Here is a 17,270-nt window from a genome sequence, read left to right as displayed (position 1 = left end):
CAGAAGTTTAAGCAGATAACCCAAACACATAGACTTCAAATACCCCAAAAGTAACAGGCAACAAGAATGAAAAATATTTTCAAACAGGGGTGCAAAAGGAATTATTAAAAAATCCCTATGACTTGGGTATTTTAATAACAAAAACTTAGCTGTTACAAAAAGAAGCTGTTTGTACTTTTTTTTTTCCCTTAGGGCAGCCAACAACACTAATCATTTATCTCAGGATTATCACTTGCATCTGGACAGATTAAAAAAACAAAATTGGCTGAGGACTTCTGAAACAGAAATAATCAAGTGGTATTAGTAACCATAGCAACACAAACCAAAATAGAGTTTTTTGAAACAGTAGTGGTAATGGAGAGAAATGTGAAAGGCAGCCTGGGAAACAAAGAAAGAGTGCAAGCAGTGATCAAAGGAATCCTGAGGAGTACATGGACATGAAGCATATCTAGTGCAGAGCAGCAGATACAGAAAAGGGGACAAACTGCAGGCAAACACCAAGATGAGCTAACTTTATGGAAATAAAGACTTGCAAACAAATTTTTAAAAAATTAAAAGTTTGTTTTGAAATAAGTTTTTAGTTACACCTGTTTCTTCAATGGTATCTCACTGATCTCAGATGGCACTGAGATAGTATCTGGTGTTAAAACTGGAGCTCTGCGAAGCTATGCTACTTTCTAGAAACAGTAATAATTTTTAAAGACTCCAGTTGGTAGCTCTTGGAAGGAAAGGACCAAAGAAAACAGATCACAGGAACAACTATAAGCAGGAACTGAAACTTCACCAGAATTTGAGACACTGAAGAAAAAAAAAATGGTTCCAAGAAATGGGAAGGGCCCCATTAATCCAAATCTCTAAATAGTAGATATCAAACAGTAATGTTTTTCTGTATTATCTCTCTCAAAATTTTTTTCCTAAGAACAGAGTGTCATGGATCTTCATGATGTACTATGATTTCAGGGTTTTTTTACTGGAAATCGTGTGTTAATTACTGATCAAAATAAGAAGACCAGAAGATACATGTAGTGTCTTTTCCACTCCAGTATCTCTCTTTCTTTACAGATAGAGTACACGAAGCCGATACCCTGCTGTATTATAACCCATGGTTCACAAGGGATTAGCTATCTCAGATCTAACTCAGTCCTTCTTCACTTTCAAGTGTGTTTTTATTGTTTTACTTGATGTTCTAAACCAAGGTATTATAAATATTAAATACAATGCTTCACCCAAGAGATAGGGTTTTTTAGCCATAAATTAAATAAATGGTATAGAAAACCTGCTAAAGTAAAGAGAATTTGAGTTAAGAAACCCAAGATATGATGAAATAAATACTTACTATATAGAATATTGATATTATTCTGAAGCAAGGAGCATAAACTTGAAAATGAAATAAACACAGAACATAATTTAATCACAGTTGATTCTTAAGCAAAAGAATGTTTCTTGCTTCTTCCCATTCTCACAGTACTTTTTGGTTTTCAAATTACTTCTATGAACATCTGATAGAGGCTTTAGTACTTATTTATATACCTCAGGAGATTATAATAATCTTTGTTTATGGTATGGCCCTCATAAGTTTCAAACACAAAATACTTTTCCATTGAATTGAATGTGTTTTAATAGTTGTGGAATTCTCCATAAAGTGGTAAATTGCATTAAGTTTTCCTCTCCAGTGGCTCATTTATCACTCTGAGATGCTTTACTATAGAGAATCCTATTTGGGGAAGGGCAGGAGGAAGAAATGAAAAAACAGGCTGTTTTCCTTCAGCATGCTAATGTATTGCTTGCTAGAAGAGTGAAATACTTTCAATACATAGTGAATACATGGGAAGACATGCTTCAGAAGATACTAAACCATTCAATTCCCCGAGCAATGACCTATAGCTGCATCTGGGAGATAAGTTTAACAATTGGTGTTAAAGAACATTTTAGTAGACACAGTACCACTCATAGGGGTAAGGTTGCTACTTGCATGTGTTGATTTAAATGAAAATAAATATGGCAAATAAAAACTACCTACAGTAAAGTATCATAGAGTCTTCTCTCCAAGAAAATAATAAAGCTGGAGGAAGTTAGGTGGAAATATCTGAAACCCATAAACAATTTTACAGACTGTGAAAGAAAGATAGAATAAAGAAAACAATCTCAATACTCAGTAGCAAGCTGAAAAGAAAAAAAAAGAGTTTGGAATTACTATGAACATATTGCAAAAAAAGAAGCAATGTTATGTGATTGTTGAAAATCACAGTTTTCCCTTTAATATTGTGGGCAATTCTGGTCACCTCAACTCCAAAAAGATAAGGTAGAACTGGAAAAAGCTCAAAGAAGAGCAAGATGAATAACCAAAGATATATATTTTTGGAGAGAGCAAAAACAAAAAAAGATATACACTGTTGACCCTCACTTATAACATAGTAACTAGAGGGAATCACTTAAACTACCAGTAACAAACAGAGAAAAATAAGCCATTCCTCAAAAAAGTAGCACTCATACTGGGTAAGAGGCCTGTGGAATTCACTGCCAAAGGATGCCATGGGTGCTAACAGGTCTAAGCGGTTATTGAATAAATAGATGGAATTTTTTGAAAAAAAGAAAATCAATAGCAGGTTTCCAAATACACAAAACTGTTTCCATCTCAGGAAGTCACCCCAGCTGAAAACAACTCGAGGTCGGGAGAGTTCTATGGAGAACTTCGTAACATAAGACATGCAATATTAGGTCAGAGCAATGATCCGTACAGCCCAATATTTGGTCTCCAGAGCAATGGGCCCATGCAGTCCAATATTTGATCTTCACCAGTGGCAAAAAGGCGATGAGAAGATGCTGCTTCAGGAGATCATTTATCTCCCCTAAAGCTTATCTTTTCTTGTTCTGTTACAGTCAGAATGCTGGGTTAGACCATTGGCCTGACTACTAGAGATACTCAGCTTTTATTAAAACCACATTTGCACCCTCCAGCTGTACTGAAGGAACAGACAGAAGAGTTTCTCACTTAGTACATGTTCATTGGGATTTTCTGAAAGGAAAATTAAGAACTCAGCAGAAAGATTTTGATGAAGACTACCTAGTTCAAAGTCCCCCAAAAGCCACCAAGGATCTCAGATTCAGATTGTTTACCACTGCATTTATTTAGTTTTACTGTAGAGAATACTATATTCTTCAGTAATTAATACTGCTTGGCAATAAACAAGCTCCTAGTGACATTCAATTAATTTTAAAATTTCCACTGGATTTGATTTAGTATGATAGTTGGTAACCTTCACCATTGGTCCCCTTTGCAGAAAGGCCAGTAGGCGTACAAAATTCCTCATGACAAAGTAAGACTCAATCACACAGGTTTGAAACAGAGTTGTTATATCAGACAGGGATTAAAAGAATCGACATAAAATGAAAAAAGAAGAGAGGCTCAGAAAACGAAATGTGAAAGATCAAGTAAATAACAGACATTTTCTTAAGATAAGGAAGGCAACTCACACAAAAAACACCTTCAATAACTTTTCTGGTTTAACCACTCTGTATCCTGCAAAACAAATTACTCCACTGTGGCACAATCACAAGCATTTGTGGGGTTTCTTATACTAGATAGCACTATGTAAATAAAAATTTCAAAATAAGACAGAGAAATTTAAAATTGCTTCAAAGACTAATGTGACTAATAAATAGATTATTTTTCTATTTTTAATTGTATTTCTACTTCAAGATATAGGACTTCCCCTTTTTTGAATAATGTAATTTGTCCTCAGATAAAACCATGACAATATTTCCTGGAAAGCTAAGCTTCCACTTAGTATTTTTATGGGATCAAAATTTACAGGTCTTAAAGATTTTTTTCCCTTTTCCTTTTGTATCTCAGTAAAGATTCTTTCCTTTGTAGCTAAATATTGTGTGATACTTGTTGAAACAATGAGAAAAAAGTGAGGTAGGTTATATAAATCTTGGTTAAAATGTTATTAGTGTCCAAGTTGTTGATAGCTCCTGATTTGTGTGGCTTCCAGTCTCAAAACAACATGTAAGCTTAAAATTCACTACACTTCAAATTTCAGGTTAAAAAATATCTGAGATGGAGTTTTGTTCACAGTGAAGTGAAAGAAAATCCCAACTGTTAGTCAAGTTCACGATTGTTTCAGTCAAACTCCATATATATTATTTTATCTGAAATATTACTTACTTGCTTTGTTTTTCCATACTTGCTACCCTGAGACTTTCCCATCGAGAATTAAGTAGATTCATTTGTTCTTGAATTTCATTCTCTTCATCATCTGAAAGTTTTCCAATTGTTAGAAGCTGACTGCCAACTTGCAAAACATTGCCAACACGTCCTTGGTGAGCTGTTAATTCCATCATAAAACCCTGACAATACAAATAAAATGCAATTTTAAGTTTGATTCTTGGGAAGGAAAGAACAGACTTTGGAGAAATATCTTCAATTCCACCACTTTCCAAACCTGATTTTCAACTTCGCTTTTTATTTTTTCAACTCCTCCCCAAACCTTCTAACACAAAACAGAAATAAACACTTTCACTTTTTGCATAGGGCACGGTCTCCAGTACTACATTTAAATTCTCCAAATCAAAATTTAAAACATGAAAAAGGAATAAAATAAAATGGAAATATCTTTGTTTTGTATTTTTGACCTTGTTGACATAAGCAGATAAATGCCTACTGAAAGATTAGTATAAATATATACCTCATGGGTGTGAAATTGTTCTTTAACAACTTCTACATCATTGGATATATCTCCTTGTGCTTGTAATGCATCTTCAGCAGAGAGAAGCCATGTGAGTACTTCTTCTAAAGCAGTTTGGTAGTTTTCAAGATCCATTTCAGACCCCATCCGCATGGTGCTAAATGTCTTTTCTTCAACAGTTCCTAAAAACTGATCAAAACCAAAATTTTAAGTAATGCAAATAGCATCTGCTCAGATGGTTCTACAAAAGAATAAATAGAATGCCATTGCCTTGTATAAAAAACCCAGCTTTTTATAAAACAAAAAAGTAGCAGATGGCTAATGTGTGGAAGTACTTATTAGCATAAAATCAGTTAATTGACCAAGATCAGGTAAGATTGAGGGAAATAAAAATATCTCAGATTAAATTAGATATTTTACACTAGAATTTGAAATTCCTAGCAACTATTCTGAATAGTGACAATATTTAAATTATACCTGTAGAGTGCTGTTATAATTGTTTTTCAATAAATAGTCTGATTTTTCATTTCTAGTTTACTGTTTCTTATTTAAGTATTTTCTCTCGGAAATGAGAGAGAAATTTATTTCCTACAGCAGCTAGTAAAATTATATCATCATCAAAAAAGCAGTAAGTTACATGCTGACATTGCAGAGAATCTATGGAAAACAGAATATAAAAAAGAAAACAATCCTTTACACTACATGCAGTACTAGGCTTGAGCAATCCATAGACACCCATTTTGTTAAAACCATTCTAGAAAGTCGAAAAAGCTCAGAAATCTCATGCCAAATCATAACTTTTTAAAAACAAACAAAAGTGCATTACTGTTGATTTCTCTTTCCTGCAAAGGCCACCTTTATATTTATACTTTAAAAGCCAGATGACTCTTACAAGCACAGAATTCACTTATGCTCTACTGCTTAAAGTCAAGATAAATCAATAACAAGTATTTAAGGATTAGTATAATAGTGGGAGACTAGGACAAAACATAAGCAAGAAATATGGGTTTGCCACAGAAGATGTCATTCCATAAATTTTTCAAGAAGTTCTGAAGAAGTTTAGTTACTTTGCTAGCAAGTTAGTACAAAACCAAACTGTTTACATTAAAATATGCTTATGCTTTTATAAAAAATAATACCAAGACACTTAATGTTTTTATAGTTAGCAGAAATTGTCTCTACTGACATACTTGTGCCAATAAAACACTCAAAGCAGCATCTAAAGCCTTTCACTGTAGTTTAGGACAGAAAGTCAAAATTTATCACCAGAAAGCAGGAAATGTAACGAATGTAACATGATCACTTAAAATGAAATCTTCAATCTTCATCTTCACAGAGAATTCATTCTGAATTGTATAGATCTAATAATCACATACAATTTATGTGAATCCCTCTGTCATATGTGTGTTAGGCCAATTAAAATACCAGCCATATCTTCATCGCCACATACACGTGAAAAACAATGTTCAGTGAATAAATCTGCATCAGAAAAGCAGGCTTGGAAATCTGATAGTACTCAGATAGATACTCAATAGTATGTTTTTTTGGTTTAAAGAAAGTGCTATCTTACAGGACTACAAAAAATTTTCAACATATATTCCTGCGGCACAAATTAATATTTGAATTGTGTGCAACTCCAGATTTTAAGTAGTATACAATGGAGTAAGAAATTACACCCAACCCCATCACATTTCTGCAGCATGATAGTTTTTTGTAGTACACAGTCTACTGTGGAAAGGGATAGCGTTATCATTGCTTTTGCATATTGTCCTGGTTTCGGCAGGGATAGGGTTAAATTTCTTCCTAGTGCTGTGTTTTGGATTTAGTATGAGGAGAATGTTGATAACACACTGATGTTTTCAGTTGTTGCTAAGTGCCCTCCTAGTCCAAGGACAGCTCCCATGCCTACTACTGAACTAGGTACACAAGATGGAAGGAAACATAATCAGGACAGCCAGCCCAGCTGGCCAACGGGATATTCTATACCATGTGACGTCATGCTCAGTATATGAACGGTAGGCGTGATCCAGGAAGTAGCGATCGCTACTTGGTTATCAGTCAGCATGGGTGGTGAGCAATTGCATTGTGCATCACTCATTTTGTATATTCTATCATTATTATTATTATTATTTTCTCTTTTCTGTTCTATTAAATTATCTTTATCTCAGCCCATGAGTTTTTCTCACTCTCACCATTCCGATTCTCTCCCCGCCCCACCGGGGGGGGGGAGGGGAGTGAGCAAGCGGCTGCGTGGTATTTGGCTGCCTGCCGGGTTAAACCACAACAGTCCTTTTTTGGCGCCCAACATGGGGCTCGAAAGGTTGAGATAACGATAGATTTGACCAAAGAGTGTGAAGGCGAAATTGTTGTAAACATTCATTATATTGATTGGTCACAATGTTGATTTATGGGCTCTCAAAGTTGTGGGGCTGCTCTCAATGTTGGGTTATGTAATACCTTGCTTACAGTATGTGTTCCCTTTTGTGCTGTTCATCATTATTCGGAACTGGGCCAAGATTATCATTTTGCTGCTGTTTTATGAGGTGATAAGATCATTGGTTGCAAGTCTGATCTGGTATCTGTACTCAGCACTGTCATCATCTCTGTACCTCTTAGAAACTATTAGTTTCGGGAACCACCTCTTAGAAACTATTAGTAATTACACTTTTTTCTCTTCGGAGAATGAATTTAGGGGGGAGACATGATGGGACACTTTCTCCCACTTGTTCATCTTCCTTTCCATATCTTCAGAAACTCCCTTTTCTTCTTTCTTCATGAAGATGTCCACAATACTTCCTGAGGATTTTGAATACCCTTGGGATGTTCAAACAAGCATGTTCATATTGCTATGTCTCCTGAATGTGGTTCAGGCTTTGTTTAGGGTTAAACGACTATTCAGGAATACTTTCCAGAGATCAACCCTCAGGAATTGATGACATCATATAAGGCTCTAGCAGACACTGGTGCACAGTGTACCTTAATGCCCTCAAGCTATAAAGAGGCAGAACCCATTTGTATTTCTGGAGTGGCAGGGGGATCCCAAGAGTTAACTGTATTGGAGGCCGAAGTGAGTCTGACCGGGAATGAGTGGCAGAAGCACCCCATTGTGACTGGCCCAGAGGCTCCGTGCATCCTTGGCACAGACTACCTCAAGAGAGGGTAGTTCAAGGACCCAAAAGGGTACCGGTGGGCTTTTGGTATAGTTGCCCTGGAGATGGAGGAAATTAAACAGCCGTCCACCTTGCCTGGTCTCTCGGAGGATCCTTCTGTTGTGGGGTTGTTGAAGGTCCAAGAACAGCAGGTACCAATCGCTACCACAACAGTGCACCGGCGACAATATCGCACTAGCCGAGACTCCCTGATTCCCATCCATAAGCTGATTTGTTGACTGGAGAGCCAAGGAGTGATCAGTAACACTCACCCTTTAACAGTCCCATATGGCCACTGCGAAAGTCTAATGGAGAGTGGAGACTAACAGTAGACTACCGTGGCCTGAACGAAGTCACGCCGCCACTGAGTGCTGCCGTGCCAGACATGCTAGAACTTCAATACGAACTGGAATCAAAAGCAGCCAGGTGGTACGCCACAACTGAAATCGCTAATGCATTCTTCTCAATCCCTTTGGCAGCAGAGTGCAGGCCACAGTTTGCTTTCACTTGGAGGGGCATCCAGTACACCTGGAACTGACTGCCCCACGGGTGGAAACACAGCCCTACCATTTGCTATGGACTGATCACACCGCACTGGAACAGGGTGAGGCTCCGGAACACCTGCAGTACATTGATGACATCATTGTATGGGGCAACACAGCAGAAGAAGTTTTTGAGAAAGGGAAGAGAATAGTCCAAATCCTTCTGAAGGCCGGTTTTGCCATAAAACAAAGTAAGGTCAAGGGACCTGCACAAGAGATCCAGTTTTTATGAATAAAACGGCAAGATGGGCATCGTCAGATCCCAACAGATGTGATCAACAAAATAACAGCCATGTCCCCACCAACTAGCAAAAAGGAAACACAAGCTTTCTTAGGTGTTGTGGGCTTTTGGAGAATGCATATTCCAGATTACAGCCTGATTGTAAGCCCTCTCTATCACGTGACCAGGGAGAAGAACGATTTCAAATGGGGCCCTGAGCAACGACAAGCCTTTGAACAAATTAAACAGGAGATAGTTCATGCAGTAGCCCTTGGGCCAGTCCGGGCAGGACAAGATGTAAAGAACGTGCTCTACACCGCAGCCGGGGAGAATGGCCCTACCTGGAGCCTCTGGCAGAAAGCACCAGGGGAGACTCGAGGTCGACCCTTAGGGTTCTGGAGTCAGGGATACAGAGGATCCGAGGCCCGCTACACTCCAACTGAGAAGGAGATATTGGCAGCATATGAAGGGATTCGAGCTGCTTCGGAAGTGGTTGGTACTGAAGCACAGCTCCTCCTGGCACCCCGACTGCCGGTGCTGGGCTGGATGTTCAAAGGGAGGGTCCCCTCTACACATCATGCAACCGATGCTACGTGGAGTAAGTGGGTCGCACTGATCACACAACGGGCCCGAATAGGAAACCCCAGTCGCCCAGGAATCTTGGAAGTGATCAAGGACTGGCCAGAAGGCAAAGATTTTGGAATATCCCCAGAGAAGGAGGTGATGCGTGCTGAAGAGGCCCCACTGTATAACAAACTACCAGAAAACGAGAAGCAATATGCCCTGTTCACTGATGGGTCCTGTCGCCTTGTGGGAAAGCATCGGAGGTGGAAAGCTGCTGTATGGAGTCCTATACGCCAAGTTGCAGAAACTGCTGAAGGAGAAGGTGAATCGAGTCAGTTTGCAGAGGTGAAAGCCATCCAGCTGGCCTTGGACATTGCTGAATGAGAAAATGGCCAGTACGTTATCTTTACACTGACTCATGGATGGTGGCAAATGCCCTGTGGGGGTGGTTGCAGCAGTGGAAGCAGAACAACTGGCAGCGCAGAGGTAAACCCATCTGGGCTGCTGCGTTGTGGCAAGATATTGCTGCCCGGGTAGAGAACCTGGTTGTAAAAGTACGTCACGCAGATGCTCATGTACCCAAGAGTCGGGCCACTGAAGAACATCAAAACAACCAGCAGGTGAACCAGGCTGCTAAGATTGAAGTGGCTCAGGTGGATCTGGACTGGCAACATAAGGGCGAACTGTTTATAGCTCAGTGGGCCCTTGACGCCTCAGGCCATCAAGGAAGAGATGCAACATATAGATGGGCTCATGATCGAGGGGTGGACTTAACCATGGACGCTATTGCACAGGTTATCCATGAATGTGAAACGTGCACTGCAATCAAACAAGCCAAGAGACTAAAGCCTCTTTGGTATGGGGGACGATGGCTGAAATATAAATATGGGGAGGCCTGGCAGATTGATTATATCACACTCCCACAAACCCGACAAGGCAAGCGCTATGTGCTCACCATGGTGGGAGCAACGACCAGATGGCTAGAAACATACCCTGTGCCCCATGCCACCGCCAGGAACACCATCTTGGGCATTGAAAAGCAAGTCCTATGGCGACCTGGCACTCCAGAAAGGATTGAGTCAGACAATGGGACTCATTTCTGAAACACCCCTCATAGACACCTGGGCCAAAGAGCACGGCATTGAGTGGGTCTATCACATCCCCTACCATGCACCAGCCTCTGGAAAAATTGAACGATACAACGGACTGCTAAAGATAACACTGAGGGCAATGGGTGGTGGGACATTCAAGCATTGGGATACACATTTAGCAAAAGCCACCTGGTCAACCAGGGGATCCCACCAGTCAACACTGGAGGATCTGCCAATCGAGTTGGCCCTGCCCAATCAAGACTCTTACGTACTGTAGATGGAGATAAAGTCCCTGTCGTGCATATGAGAAATGTGCTGGGGAAGACAGTCTGGGTTACTCCTGCCGCTGGCAAGGGAAAACCCATCCGTGGGATTCCTTTTGCTCAAGGATCTGGGTGCACTTGGTGGGTAATGCGAAAGGATGGGGAAGTCCAGTGTGTACCTCAAGGGGATTTGATTTTGGGTGAAAATAGCCAATGAACTGAATTGTATGATGTTAATTGTTATATGATATTGTATATCATCATTATTTCTATGGTTGCTATAGCAGTAAAATCACCCAGATTGATGAAGAATGAGCTAACTCCGATGAAACGGAGCAAAGTGCAACAACAATAGAACCGGACGAGCGCAGCAATACTGGAATCAGAACTGGCTTCAGGATGCAAGAGTCCAACACTACACACCATCTCTCCTGCCCTGAAGGATTCTAATGACAGATGGAGCCCAAAGTCGTGGACTAAATGAACTCAATGGACATTTTAGAGGGATGGCCCATAGACTAAGGGAATGATATCTCTGTGTGTGTATATATATATATATATATATATGTAAAAAGACAAGAAAGAACATGGTGATTAATTGGAAAGTATTGAAAAAAATGTGAGACCTAGGCATGACGTAAATGGTATAGAATAAGGGGTGGATACTGTCCTGGTTTCGGCTGGGATAGGGTTAAACTTCTTCCTAGTGCTGTGTTTTGGATTTAGTATGAGGAGAATGGTGATAAGACACTGATGTTTTCAGTTGTTGCTAAGTGCCCTCCTAGTCCAAGGACAGCTCCCATGCCTACTGACCGAGCTAAGTACACGAGATGGGAGGGAACGTAATCAGGACAGCCAGCCCAGCTGGCCAACGGGATATTCTATACCATGTGACGTCATGCTCAGTATATGAATGGTAGGCGTGATCCAGGAAGTACCGATTGCTACTTGGTTATCGGTCAGCGCGGGTGGTGAGCAATTGCATTGTGCATTACTCATTTTGTATATTCTATCATCATTATTATTATTATTTTCTCTTTTCTGTTCTATTAAATTATCTTTATCTCAGCCCACAAGTTTTTCTCACTCTCACCCTTCCGATTCTCTCCCCGCCCCACTGGGGCGGGGGGGGAGGGGAGTGAGCGAGCAGCTGCGTGGTATTTGGCTGCCTGCCAGGTTAAACCATGACACATATGTAATGATTTTTTCCTTTCTATAACAATACTGCACAGACTATATCCACATTTGATACACTGGGGGGAAAAAAGATGCTGTAACAGCTGAGCGACACTAGGAACATCATGTTTGCAGAGATCTGTGATAGTCTCTGTCAGCTATTTGTTTGAAAAGTCTCCATCTGAAAATCCTCCTTTCTCTAGATCCAATACAGAGTATTGACTCGTGTATGACAAGTGTTTAAACAAAGCACCCCGTAACAACTCTTTTTCTGAGGAACAACTACTGAGTATAATTTTCCCTAGTCATGATGACCAACGTTTTCACTGCTTTCTCATGCTATCACAAATAACTCTTCAAGAAATGTAAGGACAAGCAAACACTCTAACGTAAATAGAAACTAAAATAGTTACTTGGCAGGTATACCAAAGTATGCTCTCATTCAAAAAATGGCCATTTTCTGACAGAAGGAAATCAGAAAAGGGCCAGAGGAAGTATAACCAAAGGACTTTGCAGAACGGTGTCAGTAATCCTTATATTTGGTAGAGGGAGGAAACAACAACTTTTCAAACTTCCCTTAAATCTTAGAGCATCACTGCCAGCAGAGAACTGGGATCAGTCACGACGTGAAAAAGCAGAGGAATGGATATCCACTGTGCTTGAAGTATAAATAATTAAAAAAAAAAAGAAAATATTAATTTATGGATAGCACAATTGAAGAGTTCTCAACTGCGGAGGCCTAATAAAGTCACTAGATCATTATGCCTTCTCTTTCCCCATGCATTTTGGGGAAAAGAAAAGTTAAAATGAAGAGAATAATCATCAGAAGCTGAAACAGTAGTAGCATCTTGTTCTAGAGCGCGTTGAGCATGCAGAGTATTTGTGTTCAGATTTCACAGTAACATATGCAGGAACCCCCTAGGATCGTGAAATGAATTAAAACAAATCATCCTCACTAATTTCGTTGATAAAATCAAGCCATAGTTACACACTTTCAAAACTGTACCTTTAAGCACATTCTCTGTTAACAAGCCAGAGTAGAGCAATGGCCACTTTGATCTGAATCTACATAAGCGGAGAATATTCCCATTGTGAAAAGTCTACAAGCATAAAAAACATGCCTCAGAATGAACAGTTGGTTTTGACTTGACAAAATACATATATTTTAAAATCCACTGATATGCTGTAGCTTCATCAGTGCTGTTAGCTCTCTAAAAGATAACTGTACATCCTTCCTCATCCTGCATATGGAATGAAAAATCAGCAGAAATTCAGACTGTTGGCTGAGCTGTAAATCGATCATCAAACACTAAGTTAAATATTCACACTTGGAAGTGGACAACTACTGGACCTAATGCCTATACCACACACTTTGTATTAAAAAACAAAAACAAACAAAAAAGTGTCTCAAAGTAATATTCAACTACATAAAGATTATTCATTCCATAACAGAACCCAAATTTAAGTATGTAGATTCCACAGCACCAAGAACAGTCCACACTGAAATAACCCACATAACACAACATAACAATAACCCACATAACACAACAATGAAAACCCTGAATTTTATAAATCATAATGGTAGGCAGATCCATTTAAAAAAAAAAAAAAAAAAGAAACAACAACCAACCAAACAACACAAAACCAACACCTCTTGTGAGTGTCCTTATTTCTGAATTTATATGAAATCTTTTCAGAATTCCTAAAATACTGAGAAAAAATAGAATTTTAATATATTACATATACTACATTGAGAACAAAGACATAGAGTTATTAATAGAGACATCTAATGTAAGTTGTGATGGCTGTTTCTAACCATAATTTTTAAGAGAATGAAAAACAATTAGGATGCGCTGAAGTTAAATTGTTATAGCCATATATTGCTAGGAAGGCTATTCTTAGGAAAAAAGCTGTTTAAATATGCATGCAGTTTCATTCTTGAATCAAAAACTATTCTTAATAAAGTATTTAACGATTATGTAAAACAAAGTTGATTGGGAGCAGCCAAAGCAAAACATTTACAGAGAGTAATCTACACAATAACAATACATGCATGATGACACAAATGTTAAGGGGAAAGATGACATGAAAAATCCAGATGTTTGATGATGACTTCTTCACATCTAGCTAGGAATCAGTCAGCCAGTCAGCTCACAGACTATTTTGAAAAATGGCCAGCCATTTTTGCATGGAAAATAGTCCTGGTTGTTATTACGGACTGACCTAGAAAGAAAAAAATTCTCTGGACCCATATGTTGTCCTCTAGAATATGCCTGGCAGCTGTATGAATTAATTCACAGAGCCTAAACCACGAGCTTGCAGCTGCTTTAGAGTAAGAAAGCGAGGGGAGGAAGTGTTCCTCACCTACTATTGCATCATGTTACTGAAGAGAGGAGAAGGATTGGACACATGGTTGTAAACTCTCCAAGAATGTTTCTATTAGTTCATAAAGACTGCTTCTGAGTTTTAGAAATTAGTTGGGCAGTTTTATAAAGTAGTTTTGCAGTAAAGATTTAGGGTTCATTCCAGCACTCTTATTTACATTATATATTTTCTTCCTTCAGAAACTGCCTGTCTCACTGTAAAAGATGCAGAATCTGACTTTAGACATTTACAGCTTTAGAACTCAGAGACATAAAATTTTAAAGAAACATTTTTTTAGTAAAGGCAAATTTAAGTCCAGAGTACTTTTCTCATTTTGAAAACTCCCTTTGCAAGATTACAGCCTCAGAAAGCACACATTATTCACCCTCTAACCATGTCTCCTACCACGTGAGACTGATACCACTGCTTATTCTTTCAGTTCCTCCAAGTTCCTCATTACAAAATCATATTTTAATGTCTGTAAAGTTGTCAAATTATAACTGTTTAAATGTTAAATGCTAGAATGTTCTTTGCAGTAATCAAGATTGTTTTCTTAACAGATAACATTAGACAGAACAGTTCAGTCATTTCTGGTAATAAAAGTAAGAAGATACATTGGTTAGGCTGTTGGTTATTATAATGTTAACTATTTCCTTGTTCTAAATGAGGCTGGCATTTTCATTTTATTAAAGATTCCAAAACTGCCTTTGTGACTGAAAACACCTTGGTCAGGAAGATGCTTTTTTTTTTGCCATTCATATGAAAATGCACCCAGGTTTGGCCTTATCATAAATCTGAAAAATTGCAGGTTTTGCTTGCTCAGTTGAGACAACCTAAATTTTTAGTACCTAATTTTCTCAGTGGTTCCACTTGTACTGCAGATGTTTCCACCTGGATGAATTGGCCTGTCCTTGCAACTGCAGTTTTGAGATGCAGTAGATTATTAGTTCATTCAAAGTCAATAGAGCTTAGGCAATGTGCATGTTGAGAGGAAAAAAGCCAAAACCAGGCAGTATGATGAAAGTACATTACAAAGAAAAGAAAATGCTGGAACCATTGATAGGAAAGGGCAAAGGAAAATTAATTTCTTCATCTACTCTATTAGGTGCAGTTAGTACAAATAAAGACTGAAAAAGACAAATAAAGACTTCACTGGCATTAAAGGAAAATTTTACACCTTGAGTTTTGCAGCATAGAAGTTGGCTGAAGTCAACTGAAAGCAAGTGAAAAAACTGGAACCAATTGGGTTGGGAAAAAGACTAAGACTGGGAACTGTGAGGATAGGTAAAATAGTATTAAGAGACAGGAACCAAGGCTGCCAGCCACCTGGAATGATTGAATTTTCTAACAATTTAAAAACTGTGTCATTTTACATACATGGTCAAGTAAGTCAGTGGTTCACAAAAAGGTTTTCTACTTAGCCTGCTTCCTTCAACACACTTGTACGTGGAAAAAGGATCAAAGCAGGTTTTGCTCAGTAGCTGCTTGATCCTTTTTTCCACAAAGCTTATAAAAACATACTGGTTTTATTAACTCTCCAGGAAAATTTTTCAGCCTATGTTTATTTAAGGGTTTTAATTATATTGAGTTTTTTGTTCTGACTATAAAATGTATTGCTGTTTGATGTATTACTGATGACAAGACACACAGTACTTGCCTCTCTAAGGAAGGTACTTTCCATTCAAACAATTAAGAATCATGGCTCCAAACAGTAATATGACTTGATGTGGATGTGCTAAATCAACTGACTGTGACTGAACAGAATTACTTTCGCCATACACCTACAAAAAAATTATGATTTCTTCCTGTTAAAATGCCTAGTCTACCCACCATTCTTCAACCCTTCCCTTTTCTGATCCAAGAACAAGGCACATTCTAAGGGGACGTATATTTCAGGTGCTCTCATGTCACACAGTAGGCTGTGAGGTCATTTCATCTCTACATAACACATAAATAAGAGCACTCTTCACATAAAGAAAGATGACATTTTCACCCTAGGATAAATTTTCAGTATTAACTAATGACTCTTCACAGAACTCTCAGTAGTAAATGGTAACAGGGTCCTGAAAGTATATCACAGGTCAGGAAGCCTACGGTGTATCCCCAGTAGTGCTACCAACAAGGTAACTCCAGATCAGCAGATTCAGCTCCTTTGACAAATGTCTATTGTGTTTTATACTGTCATGTACATAAAAAAAGGAAAAGGTAATTCTATCCATTGATAATGACCAGTCCACCTTAAAATTTGAATTGTAATCACAGCATCATGCAGTAGCATGAAAAATTTTCAAGATGGAATAAATAATATAGTCACATTTATTTTTAATTTTTAAAATGTAAATTCTAAATGTAATAAGGACTTAAGTAAGAGCCACTCTAAAGTACACTGTTCTGACAAAGACCTTTTAAATGTTCTATGTTCTTAATTAAATTGTTTTCTAAAAATCTCCATAAGCAGAAAAGCCATTAAATATATAAACAGAAAAATGGGATAGAGACAGGTAAATTATGTCTTAGCCAAAATAAATACAAATGGATTATCCAAAAAAGTATGGAATGATTTCTTTAGCATGTCATATACGGAATTGAGAAACAAATGCAGACTTTACTCCTTTGACAGTTCCTATCAGTTGCACATGCATATACTTGTTCCCTCCTTCCTTATTACCTTCACTAAGCTTCAAATTTTCTTCAGTATTTCAAGTATTCAAATCTTTTATTCATTCTGTAAGACTTTTTTACTCATGCTACGAAAACAGCGTTCCCTTCCCTTTCACTTTACCTGAGGGCTAATCTCTGAAAGAGCAACACACCTTTTCTTCTTCTTTTCCAAGGAGAAATGTGCTTTTCTTGTATGTCTAAAAATTCTTTCTTAGGCCTGTTACCATACTCTTTCAATGTCTCCTTTAAACTCATTTGCAATGACTGCTGTTAAGAATCTTTATCCTCTCACCCCAAATAATGCTCAAACCAATTTAATAGCTATCACACTCATCCCTACACTCCACAGTATGCAGGAAAAGATTTTGTAAGCTTTCTGCATAGGCAACTCCTACTTGTTGAGAGGGGAGAATGTCTTGCTACACAAAGGACTAAGAGTGCACCTGTGTTGTTAGGACCAGGCAGCTATAGGTTTACTCTGCTCACATATGAGCCGCACACCAACATTTGTCTGACCATATGTGACAGACATTAGCCGCGTGTTTACTTTTT

General features: G+C 38.4%; 1 protein-coding gene across 2 annotated transcripts in view; it reads right to left on the bottom strand.

The window, feature by feature from the left end:
• DMD (dystrophin) overlaps positions 1-17,270 on the bottom strand; it is a 1,244,291-nt gene that overhangs the window by 835,052 nt on the left and 391,969 nt on the right. For both annotated transcript variants that reach the window (XM_075174519.1, XM_075174510.1), the window contains exons 10-11: positions 4,689-4,877; positions 4,169-4,350 (exon numbers count right to left, since the gene is read on the bottom strand). In XM_075174519.1, coding sequence (XP_075030620.1) covers positions 4,169-4,350; positions 4,689-4,877 — 371 coding nt within the window. The remainder of the gene's footprint in view (positions 1-4,168; positions 4,351-4,688; positions 4,878-17,270) is intronic.

The sequence above is a fragment of the Calonectris borealis genome, chromosome 1, assembly GCF_964195595.1.
Source record: "Calonectris borealis chromosome 1, bCalBor7.hap1.2, whole genome shotgun sequence".
Lineage (NCBI taxonomy): Eukaryota > Metazoa > Chordata > Aves > Procellariiformes > Procellariidae > Calonectris > Calonectris borealis.
Note: the sequence above shows the minus strand (reverse complement) of the source record. Positions and strands in the feature narration are given on the sequence as shown.